Below are 15,187 nucleotides of genomic sequence, written 5' to 3' on the forward strand. Positions count from 1 at the left end.
GTGCTTATCTCAAGGACATGTGAAATATGTAGACAAGTTGACAGTGCAATGTTTCCACTTTTGTTCTTCTCCTGTACCCCTTTTGTTTCTCACATACGTCCTAAAGCTAGGGCAGTTAGCAATTGTTTCTTTATGTTTTATGACGTGAACATGATACTGTAAATTTCGGGGTAAACCTATATAAACCCCCATCTATCAATAAACGCGGTTCCCATGCTCACCTGCTTTGGCTTGTAAGTATTGGGTCCCCTTTGCAAAGGCTTTGTTTTGTGTTGTTTGATCTCTGATAGTGGGTTCATTTATTACTCAGCTCCGCACTCTCCCGGGGTGTAATAAGTAAGCTGGGGTAACAGGACAGCTTGCGTGTTGGGTTTGGATCTAACAATTGGGGGCTCGTCCGGGATCCCTTGTGCGGACCCCCTTTTTGCCATTGCACCCCTTAAATTGATAACAGGCGCCACGAGGATTTCCTCGGTTATCAACGCGAGCGGGCGGCTTTGACAGTTCGGGGATAAAGCACAGTTGAGGAAAAACCCGCTATCAGACGTCATGGGAAATACAGAGGGTGTGCCGGTCAAGGACAGCCCTTTGGGAATTATGTGTATGCTGTGGCAAGAGGAAGAGTTGCCAGTGAGGAGGAGAGGTTTAAAAAAGAAAAAAATGATACAGCTCTGTGAGGAGGAATGGCCGCGGATGACTGCAGTATCGGTGCCGGCTGAACGGTGGCCGAGGGGTGGGTCCTTTGAAACCGTTCCGTTGTTGGGATTGCGGAGACGGATTGGGGATACCCACCCAGACCAATTGGAATTTTGGCTCCTATGGAAAATAGGGTCACAAAAATGGGACAGTCTTACTTTGATGGCAATAAGAACTCTGTCCATTGAGGAACCCCCTCCTTCTTATTTTAATGACAATACGTCAAGTAAAAGAACGGTCCTGAGCCGATCTATAATACCTTCTGCTCCGGATCCGCTCCCAGCTCCCGGGAGCAGAAATCCCACTCCGGAGAAGAGGTTTCTTTCATGTGTGTCGGATGATGACACAGATGAAAGGGAAGAGGAGAAGGGTGCCTCAGGGGGTATGGACACGCGCCAGCGAACAAAAGAAAAGAAAAGGCAGGAGGCAGAAGCGTTAGAGATGCCATTACTTGTACATGATCAGCCGTACGTAGATGCCCGAGGGGGCATCCAGCGTACCGAAGTAGTTGAGCTAAAGAGCTGGTTGGAATGGGATTTAAAGGAATGGAGTAGGATGGCTGGAACTTTTGGTGAGCAGCCAAGGAGAATTAGAGAGTTGTTGGGCAGGTTGTTCGAAAGCCACAATCCAACATACTCGGATGTGGAACATTTGCTGAGAAGGGTTCTGACAGGTGAAGAACGTAGCAGGTTGTGGACGTTGGAGACTGCATGGGCTGCGGAGGCAGCGGGAAATAGAGCTTGGTCGGACCAAGCACGGATGGCTGCAGCGTGGGTAGCGGGAGACTGGACGCAGCCTCGCCGCGCCCAGCTGCAGACCGACAGGGATAGGCTGTTGACACACTTGGAGCGGATGTCACAGAAACCCCCCAACCAAGCTAAATTCATGGCAATAAAACAAGAAGCCAGTGAACCTCCCAGAAAATTCTGGTCGCGCTTGTTAGAGGGAGCACGTAGCTATACAAATCTGAACCCAGAAAACGTGTTGGATCACCCAACCCTCATTGCCAATTTCGTTCATCAAGCGCAGCCAGCGGTGAGGGATTATTTTCTGAATTTCAGACCCGGATGGGGGGGGGAAGCTGTGACAGTGATATTGGAAGTAGCGGATTTTGTGTGGGATAAGGACAGGGAGAAAGGAAGGAAGAAGGAGAAAAAAGAGGACTTTGAAATGCTGGCTCTTGCTATAAGAGGCCAGCCACCAAATAGAGGATTTCGAGGTAGAGGCAGAGGTTTTCCGAGGGGGCCGAGAGCCGGAAATCAGAGAGGAAGAGGACAAACGAGGAGTCCATGGCAAGGAGATAGGGCTTGTTTTCAGTGCGGAGAGTACACACATTTCAAGAAAGACTGTCCGTGGAGGACAGGGAACGTGCAACACATTTCTAACAACCCTTCTTACACAGATTTCACAGGTGCGCAAGCGGATTACCCACCTCCACCCCCTCCCGTTGTCCAACAGACGCCGGCTTCATGGGATCAGTACGGAGGGCGCCCAGCACACCAACAATGACTAACTGTGGAAAGGGAGGGGGCAGGATCCGGTCTGATGAATCTGATGTCTTTAGCAGGGATGTTTCTTTCTCTCTCTCTCCCAACTCAAGAACCCAGACTGTCCCTAAACGTGCAGGGACAAGCGGTGACCTTTCTGATAGATACGGGAGCTACATACTCCCTGATTAATGCAGCGCCAGAAAACTGGTTGAGTAAAGAAGTAAAAATGACAATGGGGGTAGATGGAAACCCCACGCCCATGTGCACAACACTACCGTTGCAAGTTAAATACAATGATAAAATGTTTAACCACGTTTTTCTCTACTCTGTTTCTTGTCCCATTTCCTTAATGGGACGTGACATGTTGTGTAAACTGGAGGCTACCTTAACCTGCACCCCTGAAGGGGTGGGCTTGCTGATGAGTGTATTAGGGGTGCCTGCGGGTAATACACTTAGACACAAACATGCAGGAGACGGTTTACCGGGAGACCTTGCTGACCTGCCATCTGACTTGTGGGGCACGGAAGATACAGACGTGGGACTATTGCGATCAGTAAGCCCCGTTCGAATTCAGGTAAAGACATCCCTCCCGCCACCAAACGTTGCCCAGTACCCTCTGTCATTAGAAGCAAGAGAAGGCATACGCCCCATAATAGAAGGCTTCATTGCAAAAGGAGTTATCCGGCCGCAGCGGACCCCCTGCAACACGCCAATACTACCAATAAAGAAACCTCCAAAGAAACCCGGAGATCCAGTCCGGTGGAGGTTTTGCCAAGACTTGAGGGCGGTAAACAGGTATGTGATCCCTTTGCACACTGTTGTTCCAGATCCAATAACAATTATCAGTCAGATTCCATGGGACGCGAAGTGGTTTACCGTGATTGATCTCAAAAATGCCTTTTTTAGCATTCCTCTCCACCCAGATTCGCAATATCTGTTCGGACTCGAATGGGACCAGCGCTCTTTCGTTTGGACCCGAATCCCACAGGGATACCGCGATAGTCCCGGGGTGTTTAGCCAATGCCTGAGGGACGATCTCGAAGGGTTCACCCCAAAAAGAGGTTCCGTGCTTGTTCTGTACGTTGATGATATTTTGATTACCAACGAGCACCAGGGGGCGCTGCGAGAAGACGGTAAGGCTTTTCTGTTATACTTGCATTCAAGGGGTCACAAAATAGACCCGAAGAAGATCCAGTGGCTATCAGAAAGAGTCAAATACTTGGGGTTTATCTTAACGCCAGAGGGGCGACAAATGGACCCGGGGCGTATTTCTACCATACAAAACTGCCCCCTTCCAAGAACAAAAAGGCAGTTAAGAGGGTTTCTGGGACTGATTGGGTTCTGTAGACCGTGGCTGCCATCATGTGGAGAATTGAGCAAGCCACTATATGCGCTTACTGCAAGCAAGGCTCCTGATCTGATACAATGGAGCCGGGACAACGAGAAGGCGTTTGAATTATTAAAGCAAAGCGTAGCTACGTCCATGTCCCTGAAACCGCCAAATTATGGGAAACCTTTTAATCTGTTTGTACATGAGAGATGTGGGGTGGCCAGTGGAGTTCTGACACAATTATACGGTCCCAGCCATTTCCCAGTGGCATTTTACTCTCAACAGATTGACAATGTAGCTCGTGGGACCCCCACATGCACGCGCACACTGACTGCGGCAGCCTTGTTGCTAACCAAAGTGAAAGGACTGACCCTCGGACACTTCACCACTGTATGGACCTCCCATGCCCTTTCGGCTTTGCTGCGAAAGGGTACCACACAGGTGTTTTCAGCACAAAGACAGCAACAGCTGGAAGCAGAGCTGCTAGAGGATCCAAATGTCAGATTTGAACGCTGTGGACCATTAAATCCAGCCACACTCTTACCCGATTTACCCCTGCCCCTCCCGGAGCATGACTGTGTGCAAGTCTTACAATCTACCTTACAGATCAGACCAGACTTGTCTGATGAGCCATTGCCAGAATCGGATATTATACTGTTTACAGATGGCAGCTCCTATTACCAAAATGGGGTAAGATATACAGGATTTGCGATAACAACACAGTGGGAGGTGGTGGAGGCGACAGCCCTCCCAGGACGATGGGGAGCGCAAGCAGCAGAGATTTATGCGCTGGCCAGAGCATGTCAATTGTCAGCAGGTAAGAAAGTGACTATTTTTACCGACAGCAGATATGCTTTTGGAGTTATACACTGTCACATTCATCTGTGGAAATACAGGGGGTTTACAACTGCAGGGGGCAAGCCTATCCAACACTTGGAGCTTGTGCAAAAACTGTTACAAACTATTCTTGATCCCTTACAGCTAGCAGTGGTGCATTGCAAGGCACATACTAAGGAACAGAACCCAGTGACTTTGGGAAATGCCCTGGCTGACCAGACTGCACGCCACGCAGCATTATTACCTATGAGTATGCCAACTCTGGCACTAGTGACCACTGCTTTTGTCCCGCCTGTATCTGTTTCAATACCCTCACAGGAAGTGAAGCAATGGACTGAACTAGGAGCGATCCTGAAACAACAACTATGGACCATGCCGGACGGCCGAGCATGTCTACCCAGAGCATTGTATCACGCAGCAGCAAAATGGTTCCATGACCATGGAGGCCATTACGGCATACTTGCCTTATCAGATTCGATCACACGTTTCTGGTATGCCCCTGGAATCCAACCCGTATGCGGCGCAATAGTGAAAGCATGCCACATTTGCCAAGCCAACGGACCAGCTTTACCAAACAGGGCCCCACAAGGGGGTAGACCCGTGCCGGCTGCACCTTTTACTCAGCTCCAAATCGACTTCGTTGATCTCCCTAAGGCGGAAGGAAAGAAACATCTTCTAGTCATGGTATGCCCTCTAACAGCATGGGTAGAGGCATTCCCAACCACAAACGCTACGGCAACAACGGTGGCCAAAATATTACTGAAAGAAGTAATACCGCGGTTCGGAATTCCAGAGGTAATAGACTCAGACCGAGGAACACACTTTACAGGACAGATTTTGACAAAAATTGAAGAAGGTCTGGGAATTAAACATGTGTTCCATACCGCTTACCATCCGCAATCATCCGGAGCAACGGAAAGACAGAACCGGGAAATTAAGACAGCGTTGGCTAAGTATACTCAGGAAACAGGCTTAAGGTGGCCTCAGGTACTCCCTCTCGTTCTTTTCCATTTGCGTACCCGCCCTACCCGGGCGTTAGGGCTTTCACCGTTCGAATTAGTATATGGCAGGCCTCCCACAAAAGGGGGGTGCTTGCCAAATGTGGAGGTTTCACTATTGGGGGGGGATCACATAACTGTATCCCAGTATCTTTCTTTGCAGACCAGGCTCCGGGAACTGTGGAAAACTGCCGGATCCACTAAGACGGTACCCCTTGAGGACCAGGTGCATCCATACAACCCCGGGGACTTTGTTTGGGCAAAGAAATTCGTGAGGGGCGATTCCTTGCAGCCAAGATACACGGGACCACATCAAGTCCTGTTGACTACACAAGCTGCTGTTTTCCTAGAAGGACGAAAGTCGTGGATACATCATTCCCACGTAAAGCCAGCTGTAGTAACGACACCGCCACCACCCCAGGTCCCCAAGATACGGTTGCAGAGGAACGAAGAAACCGGCCAGTGGCAGGCGGCACAATTCCCTTTCCAGAACGCAGACATTGAATAAGACATCAACACAGAAATGCTCCAACAAACAGAAAGGATGTCTATTTACTTATGGGGGATGACTGTGTTAGCTCGATATGCCTTACCCCTTTGCTGCCCCCCAAACGTGAAGATATGCAATGATAATGATTATTACTACCTGAAAGACTTTGGACGAACAATCCCAAAAACACGGGATTGCCCAGACCCTTTTCTTTACGATGTAAATCAGATAAAGGAAGGGATAGTGAAGGCTGACATAGCGGGACGGTTGTGTCATAAAACAGCCGTTATCTTGCAACATAATTATACTGGCCGCTGGGTAACGCATTGCACCCAGGCTGAAATCGAATGGCCTATTAGACTTGCACTTCGATGCTGGCAATATCGACATATGCCTAATTACGGCTGCCCTCCAGAGGTAGACATAACATCTATAAGTTCAGAATATAACATGCTTACTTTCCAGGTTAAATATGGAACAACCCAGCCCAAGATAGCAGAAAGACCAAAGTTTTGTGTAGGTATTGGAGAACCATCATGTTATGCATGGCTAAGAGATAAACTGGGCGCTCAGAAACCCATACAAGACAAGGTGACACAAGCTACACAAACCAGGAAAACATGGGGCGGGCTCAAACATAGAAACACTAAAAGAGGCGATGGATGGGACGGAAATACTTTTGTTGCCTTAATGGAAGAAACAGCTCCGGAAAAGGGCACCTGTTATGTTTGTGCACACACCCCACCGCACGGACAGGCGGGAGTCCCCTTGACGGGGGCCCCATTGCCGTTAAATGACTATCTCTCCTTCGCCTCACATTCCAGCTCACAGGAACTAGAAGGGGGGTTGGTTCTTAGTGGGCCCATCGCTAGATCAGTATGCGTAGGCAGCGGAAGCCAGCCAGCGGGAGGGATGTTATGCGATGGCTTAATTTACTCTACAAAACCAGGTAATTGGTCTTTTATAAATGAAACACGAAAAGCAGCGGGTTTAACGTGGCTTTCTATTTGGCAGCATTTGCTACACCTGACTTTTGCGGACCACCATTTAGTACCTTTCCTTACAGATCTAGTGGATCATCAAACCCCAGCTGGACTCTGGTGGCTTTGTGGGCACTCAGCGGTAAGGAAATTACCAGTAACGGGCTCCTGGACCTGTACTTTGGGAAGGGTAGTTCCAGGACTCCGGGTTTCCTCCACATTGCCTACTCTGCGTCGTCGTAACAAAAGAAGCACAGGGGAGGCAGTGCTGAGAGGTTTCTTTCCACAGTATGGCGCAGCCAAAACATACCAGGAGCTCATAGAATTGTCTCAAGCTTTTGAGCGTTTTATGAATGATTCGGCCATTGCCTTTTTGGATCTCACCAACGAACAAGGGCAAATTAGAACTGTAGTTCTCCAGAACCGGCTCGCCTTGGACTTTTTATTGAGCTCCCACGGGGGGGTCTGTTCGCTGATAGGGAGCGAATGTTGTACCCACATAACAGACAGTAAGGCTGACGTCATAAAACACATTAATGACATCGGAAATATATATCACGAAGTAGAGCACATAGAAAATTTTTCCTTGTTCTCGAGCTTCTCCAATTGGTTTTCAGCCTGGCCCAGTTGGCATAAGATCTTATTTTATATTGTTGTAATAGGTGCCTTGTTAATTTCAGTTTGTTGCTGTGTACAATGTATTCCCAATTTAATGCAACTGGCCTCTGCCTGCCTGAACCGACTCACAGTGTCCCTTTTCAAAAAACCACAGCCAACTTACATGGAATTGGCTTTGAGACCGGCTTGGCAATCCAAACAAGGTGATGCAGCTACCTGAGAGACTAACTAGTCTCTCAGGGCTGAAAGGGGGGATTGTTGTGTTCAAATTGAAACCCCTGTGTTAATAAAACTATAATTCACCGGTCTTACCTAAACCAGCTTAGGCTTCATGAGAAATAGAACCAGAGTGGCATTTATCTGACTTTCGGTATAAAATGTAGATTTATTTCCTTGTGACCTGACCCTTACCAACATTCCAGTGGCTCACATAATAAAAGCCGGATTACGCTGGAGACTCCCCTACTATGTATTTCATACCGTATATATGCTTATGGCTTTGCTTATTACTGTCTAAATGTTTCACACAGAAATGTCAAAGACTGCTTTATTGTCCCTCATAGCTCTCGAGCTGTATCCCTCCCTTTTGATATGCAAGACGAAATGATACCATGTCTGTGTTTAAGTTAGAGGGCGCCCGGTTGCAATTGAACCTCCTCTTCCCATGCGCCTTTGTCCGTTCCTGCATAGTGCTTATCTCAAGGACATGTGAAATATGTAGACAAGTTGACAGTGCAATGTTTCCACTTTTGTTCTTCTCCTGTACCCCTTTTGTTTCTCACATACGTCCTAAAGCTAGGGCAGTTAGCAATTGTTTCTTTATGTTTTATGACGTGAACATGATACTGTAAATTTCGGGGTAAACCTATATAAACCCCCATCTATCAATAAACGCGGTTCCCATGCTCACCTGCTTTGGCTTGTAAGTATTGGGTCCCCTTTGCAAAGGCTTTGTTTTGTGTTGTTTGATCTCTGATAGTGGGTTCATTTATTACTCAGCTCCGCACTCTCCCGGGGTGTAATAAGTAAGCTGGGGTAACAGGACAGCTTGCGTGTTGGGTTTGGATCTAACATATGCACAAAAGTGGAAAATGGAATCAACACCAACAATGGAAGACTGGCTATTGAAATTAATGGACTTAGTAGAGATGGATAAATTGACATGTCTACTTAGAGAAAAATCGACAGATACATTTCTTAAGGAATGGAAGCCTCTCTTAGACTTTTTGTTGAAAGATCAAAATAAAATGATGATACTGGGATTTGACGATTAACTAAGACAGCCTATGGAGAAAAGGGATTCTGTATGTACACATTAAGGGACAGGTTTGATGTATATTATATACTTATAGCTGATCTGCGACAAATCGGAAGTCAACTATTTTATTTTTATTTTTTGTTGTTGTATGTTTTTTTGACTTTGTTTTGTTTGTTTTTTTTTGAAAAATTTGAATAAAAATTATTAAAAAAAAAAAGAAACCGCCCCCGCTTCGACTTGGCATGGATCGGGTCGTTTTTCAGAGCTGTCTGTCGGGCAGCCGCCCTGGGACTCACGTTGGCTGAAGGGGGGGCTAGGGTGCACGCGACCCTCCAAGCTCCACGGCGGTATACTGCGCTCTGCCCACTCGAGGGCGCGCGGATGCCTCTCCTCCCTCCGGCCACCCCTTTGCCATCAGCGCTTCCTGCCGGGGACTCGGCGTCGCCGGGCGGTCCCTTTGCCTCCCTCGACGGCCGCAGGCTAGCGAGGGGGCTCACGTGACCGCTCGCCCCCCCCCCGGCGGCAGTCACGTGCCACATCATGGCTGCGCCCGGGAGGCCCTGGCCGCGCTCAGCGGAGTGGCCGCTCCTGCTCCTCCGCCTTTGCCTGTGCCTGGTGGCGGGGGGAGCCGGAGCGCTAGCCCAGGTGACGGGGACCGAGGTCCGCCGGGCGGCCTCCGCCGCCGCCTCGCCCTCTCCCTTGCCGGTCTGCGGCTGCTGCGCGGGGCCTGTGCGGAACGGCTCTGCGACGGCCGCCCTCTGCGGCTCTCGGGCGGGCGCGGTGCGGCGGGGCCGCTGCTGCTTGGACGGGCCGCCGGAGCGGGAGACCGTCGTGGGGTGAGTCTGCCCGGCCCGGAGTTGCTCCTAGGCTGCCGCGGGCCGGGCCGGACCAGACTCCCTGGCAGCCTCACCCGCGAGACCTGCCGCCTCGGGCGGGGTGACTGGGGCCTGCCGGGCGCCTTCGTGGCTCGGAGGAGGCCGCGGCTCGGACCTGGACAGCGGGAAGTGGCGGCCGCGGAGACCCCATTGACTTGAGGCTTAGAGCCTCCCCCCCAAAAAAAATGTCATTCTGTAAAATGCGCGTCAAGACTTTGCCTGCTTGGGAGGCGGGATTTTCCTTGGTCCTCCTTGCAGAACGGGTTTGTGCTCGGTGACCGCCCACAGTGGCTCTGCTGGAACACTCACAGACCAGCCCCTCCGGAAACTGATTCAGCGTGTTTGTTTGACACCCGTTTAGCAAACAAAACGTTAAACAGTACCTCATGTTACTTTGACATGCTGTATAGATATACCTACCGTGACAAAAAATTCCAGAAGCAGCTGACCTGAAATGTGTTTGGTTAGGACAAATAATTTTCAAGTAAAGCTCTACATTTGTTTGAATATAACATTTAAGTCACATCCTTAGCATACTTCATTTGTTTTATACTTCATATGTTTATGTGGCTTAAATGTTATATTCAAACAAATGTAGAGCTTTACTTGAAAATTATTTGTATTATCATCCTTGTAATTATTTGAAGATGTGACAATAATATTCCCTTCCCTATCGTAGTTTAGGTTTAAGGGGTGGTGGGATGAAGCTACTGAAATCTGTTAAGGTCAGTGATTTCAGCATGCCGGAAGACTTATTACTCACCTGGGAAAGGTTATCTGTAACTCTGACTTTTCAGTTTGAGTAGTGTTGTATTCATTCCAGTTGCCCAATGTGATTGTATTGTGGTCATTCACTGTAGCAAATGTTGTGGGATTTTGTCAGGCTACAACCCCAATCATCCCTGACCACACGGGCTGAAGGGAATTGTGATCCACAGCATTCGGAGGGCACCGCATTTATCAACCCTGCACTGTGGTGCTAGTTCATTTTATGAAAGAATGCATTTTTAAAAAATCTTAAGCAGAATGATGTAACAGTATAAAATTGTTTTGTCCACATCACTGTTTGCACTCTAGTGCAATGCAAGTTTGGGAAGTTTGGTGTGTGTATGTGCAGCTATCATTAAAAACTCTTTTGGGAAGTTGATGAAGAGATAATGCTCTCCGGTGGCTGTTAAAAAGGCCGAGGCAGCAGCCTCCCACCAGGTGCCTTCTAGGTGTTTGGGACTACATCTCTCACCAGACCCTGCCAGCATGGCTGTGTGATGAACATCTGGAAGGTGCCAGGCTGGATTGGAGTGTGTGCTAATGCTGCGTTAACTGGCGGCTGTGCTTGTTCCAAAGGCCCAGCAGAAGTGGGAGGTTCTGCAGCTGAGGTTTGGAATGAACCCACCTACCTGCTGTGAGAACCTTATTCTTCACTCGGAACATCAGACACTGTTCTCCCAGCTGTTGGGGGCCAAGGCAGGGTAGGCAGGGGACTGGGAACATCTCTTACCTGCAGGCTGATACTGCTGCTCCTCCTCCTTTGCCCTTAGGCTGGATCTGGGGAACTGCTCGCTGCTCCAGCTGTGTCCCAGCTTCCAGGAGGCCAGCACTGCTTTGGTCATGTGAGTTCAACTCTGCTGCTGGACTGCTCTTCCTTCGGGGCACAACACCAAAGGGACATGGCTGACATTTCAAGCCCTCTTTGAGGTCCTTTGCCCAGGTTTGGTGGGGAGAAAGACAGGCAGCTTGTGGGTCCTCTCCAGAGGGAGATGGAATGGCAGAGTTCTGGCCTGTGCTTGGGTTTGTATTTGGTGATAGCGTACATCCCTGCCCTTCAACCGGGGGTCCCCAGATGCTCTTGGACTACAACTCCCATCATACCAAGACATCGTGGTCAGTTGTAGGCCATCAGCATCTGAGGACGCAAGGCTGAAGAACACCATAGTATGGTCAGTATTGGGAGGCTGCCTGGAGGCTGCCCTCAAGTCTCCTGTTGTGGGTTGTTTACCTGGGGTCCATTTTCAGGCTAGGAAAAATGCCTTGACACAAGACTCTTGTCTGTAGATTTTTGGTAGCCCAATTGCAGCAAGGGCAGCAACGTCTGTGATGCGCCACACCAAGAGTCGTTTGGAGAACTTGGGTGGAGGGGAAGCAGGGGGGGAAGGGCCATCGTAGCTCAGTGGCAATCCCCAAGAACCCCGTCTGAACCCCTAGATTGCCAGGCCTTGTGGACAATCCTGAGCGAGTCAGCCCTAACCGAGGGTCTGACTCAGTGTGAGGGAGCTTCGTCTGTACCTAAGCCTGACAGCGTTGTCTTCTCCCTACAGTGACCTGACGGACAATCCTTTGGGGCGCCCCCCTGAGGAAGCCTTTCGGGGATTCACCCAGCTGCAGGTCTTGTGAGTGGTGTGGCGAGTGGGGGGGCTGCAGCTGCTGCTGTCTGCTCAGTGGGCGTCAGTGATGGCACCATGGGTGGGGCTGGGGGCTTCTGCCGCCTCCTGGGGAGCAGTGGCTCAGTGGTGGTCTGGATGCTCCTTGTGGCTCACGTGCGCCCTTGCCGTAGGGCAGGCACCTGGGATGTGGGGTTTGGGTCTTGCGATGGGGTGGGTGGAGGGCAAACCAGTCTTGGACTCAGGCTCTGATTGAAATCCCCGTTGGCCTGCAGAACGTTGCCACTGACGCTGGGCTGTCCTGGAGGCAACAGAAGCTGGGACAATGTCACCATCCAAGGGAGCATCCGGCTGTGCCAAAGCCAGAAGAACCCCTGCAATGGCTCAGGGGAGCTCGGTATGGAGGGGGTGGGCAGGGGCACATGCCTGCTTTGACAGGGGGAGTCAGGGAGGCCGGGTGGGGTGGGGAGCATCGTGTTGGGAAGCCATCAAAGGTCTTCCCATATCCTCCTGCAAAGCCCAGGACTTCCCTGCAGTGAAATATCGGGAGGGCGATGACATGTGGGGAGGAGCAGGGAGAGGAGGAACAGGGGTCTCTCAAGGAGTGGTGGCGGCACCCTTCCCCCTCCGGAACACCCTTTGCATTGGGAGTGGCTAAGCACCACGCAGTGTGCATTTGGGTGCTTCTGGCACTGGGGGGGGGCTCTCCTCCTCTTCTTCACACGCAGAAGCCTCCCTCTTTGTTGTTGCCAAGGATAAATCCTTTATGCTGTTCATGGTAAATGGTGTGAGAGGCAGGAGGGGGCAGTCATGTGGCTGCTTCAGGCTGTGGCTTGTGTGTGCTGTTGAGGGCGATGGAAGGGGAGGCAGGTGGGCCTGGCCTCGTGAGCCTTCAGCACTTGGGCCAGGAGCTGCAGATCAGCACCAAACGTGGCGTGGGGTGAGCCTGGGAAGAGAAAGTGTTTGAGATAGCCCCCCCCACTTCTCTGTCCTCCTCCTCCTCCAGGCTGGCTGTGCCCGGAGGATTCACTCTGCGCTCCGGACGGCCCGGGCTTGTCCCAGTGCCTCTGTGTCGGCCCATTCCATGGCTACAAGTGCTTGCGCCAGGTGAGCAGCCCTGAGCGGGGTGGGTTTGGGATTTGGGAGGTGGGGGGGAAAGAGGGTGGCTGTGGGGGTCTTGTCTTCTGCTTCTTAACTGGGGCCAAGGGGCTTCTCCTGTGCCTGGGCACTGGGGGTGAGGTGGTATACAGGGCCCTCCCCCTGGCCCCACTGCTGGAGCCCGGCCTTTGGGCACAAGCTGCCCATCAGCTGCCAGGCCAAGTTCTAGTTTTGGTGTACAAAGTCCTATGCAGCTCGGGAGCAGGATACCTGAAAGACCGTCTTACCCCTTATATACCCAGTCGATCACTGCACTGTGCAGGTGAGGGCCTCCTGCAGATACCATCTTATCAGGAAGTTCGTTCTGTACAGCATAGGAAAAGGACCTTTAGTGTGGTGGCACCTACCCTGTGTAATTCCCTCCCCTTAAATATTAGGCAGGCACCATCTCTGTTATCTTTTCGGCATCTTTTGAAGACCTTCCTCTTTCAACAAGCCTTCTAAGTTGAGACCTATCCCAGTCTGCTTCTGTGTTGGAATTGCTTTTTAATATGTTTTTAAACCTTTTTTTAAAGATGTCTTCAAAGCTTTTTAAAAAAATGTTTTTAAAGTTATTTTAATGTATTTTAAAGTCTGTTTTTATGATGTTTTAAAGTGTTTTTAGTGCTTTTATAGTAAGCGGCAGGTGGCCCTGCAGCTGTGGTGGAGGAACCACGTCCTTCCACCTGTCTAGTTGCAGCAGTAGCCATGAAAGCCAAAAGCGCTGCCCGCTCTTGGCAGAATGCTGATCTGGTTGGTGCTGGGCATGTGGAGCGGATCTTCCTGACTTGTCTTTGTTTCAGGGCACCTTCCCCTCCCTGCTCTTCTTTGGGACCTTGGGAACCATCACTGCCACCCTCTCCATCCTGCTCTGGCTCACCCAGCGGCGGAAGGCCAAGATCTCTTAGCAGTCTGGCCCACCTCCTGGCCCACTGCTGGAGATAAACCCTTTGGATTGTGCAACAGGGTCGTAATAAAGTAACCACAGCTGAACGGGAATGTGGAGAGGAACGGTCCTTGTGGTGGGCCCAAGCCCCCGCGGGCTCAGTTGCAGGTCCTTTGTTCTGCACCTGGATGCTGCTGGCCTGAGGCTCCTGGCCCCTGCTCCCTTGTGTGGAGGAAGAGGCGTTGCTGATTCCCAGGATTCCCAGCCATGCCCTCTTTGATATCTTGCCTGTAGGGTACTCACAAGCCTCACTGTAGCTGTAGCAGCTACCCTTGGGACCTGAAAAGACCCTCATGGATTGTATCCGTGATGCAGCCTAAGTGGACGTTTGTCCCTTGCTGTCTTCATGCATGGAACTGTCTCCCAGAAAGCATGCAGGGTGCTTCGCTCTGCCCTGCCCCCACTCCCGGCTCTCTTTCCAAAGCCATGGAGCTTTCCTTATAAACACTTACTCCTCAGCCCCACCCCATCCCAGCAAAAGCCAAGCTAGAGCATGTGCAACTCTATTTGAACCCACTCATCTGTTGCAACCCCCCCCATCGTTGAATTACAAGAACTTCATTTTTCTGCTTTCTGAAGTACCCTGTGTGTTGATGTGGGTTGGAAAAAATATCAGCAGTGTGTGCTGGATCCTGGCTGCCTCAGCCAGCTGCCATGCTCATCCCTGGCATTTAAGCAGGATGGTCCCAAGGCTGCATAATGCACAGTTTGGCTCTGCCTCTTGTGAAGAGGCACCTGCGGTCCCTTGGGGGGACCGTGGCTGCTCATTTTTCCTTTTGTGAAAGATTAAGTGCTTTCTGGACCATATTAGAGGTCCCTACTTTGCAGGGGATTAATTGTTGACTGTTGCCCAAGGATCCTTGTTGCTCCTTCAGTTGGCCAAAAGAGTCCTGGAGGGTGCCATGAAATGTGTTTTTGGGAGGAGAGACATGTGCATCGTATGCTGAGTCTAAAGGCAGAGTCACATAGAAGTTGGGAGAGAGTAGCTGTGTCTTTGCCTGCCTAACACTCCAGAGGGCAGATGGAGACAAATTCCAAAACTCTGAATGGATGCTGGTGCACATGGCTTGAGGAAGCCGAGGGAGTCAACAGGCCTCAATGAGCCTTTCTACGCTTGTATACAGAATTCAATAAACTATGTGAGCCTTCTGTCT

General features: G+C 50.5%; 1 protein-coding gene across 4 annotated transcripts; it reads left to right on the top strand.

Moving 5' to 3' along the window:
- The first annotated feature begins 9,090 nt into the window (after window positions 1–9,090).
- On the top strand, window positions 9,091–15,182 carry ATRAID (all-trans retinoic acid induced differentiation factor). 4 transcript variants are annotated; one of them, XM_061625970.1, is made up of 6 exons: window positions 9,091–9,533; window positions 11,111–11,182; window positions 11,888–11,954; window positions 12,226–12,347; window positions 12,957–13,057; window positions 13,486–13,672. In XM_061625970.1, the coding sequence occupies exons 1-6, from the start codon at window positions 9,238–9,240 to the stop codon at window positions 13,521–13,523; spliced, it is 696 nt and encodes a 231-aa protein (XP_061481954.1). In that variant the 5' UTR covers window positions 9,091–9,237; the 3' UTR covers window positions 13,524–13,672. The 4 variants fall into 4 exon arrangements, with proteins under 4 accessions (XP_061481954.1, XP_061481953.1, XP_061481950.1 ...); XM_061625969.1 differs by having other exon boundaries at window positions 9,101–9,533; window positions 11,888–11,959; XM_061625966.1 differs by lacking the exon at window positions 13,486–13,672 and adding an exon at window positions 13,891–15,182 and having other exon boundaries at window positions 9,112–9,533.
- Window positions 15,183–15,187: the final 5 nt, after the last annotated feature.

Source organism: Rhineura floridana, chromosome 4 (genome assembly GCF_030035675.1).
Source record: "Rhineura floridana isolate rRhiFlo1 chromosome 4, rRhiFlo1.hap2, whole genome shotgun sequence".
Classification (NCBI taxonomy): domain Eukaryota; kingdom Metazoa; phylum Chordata; class Lepidosauria; order Squamata; family Rhineuridae; genus Rhineura; species Rhineura floridana.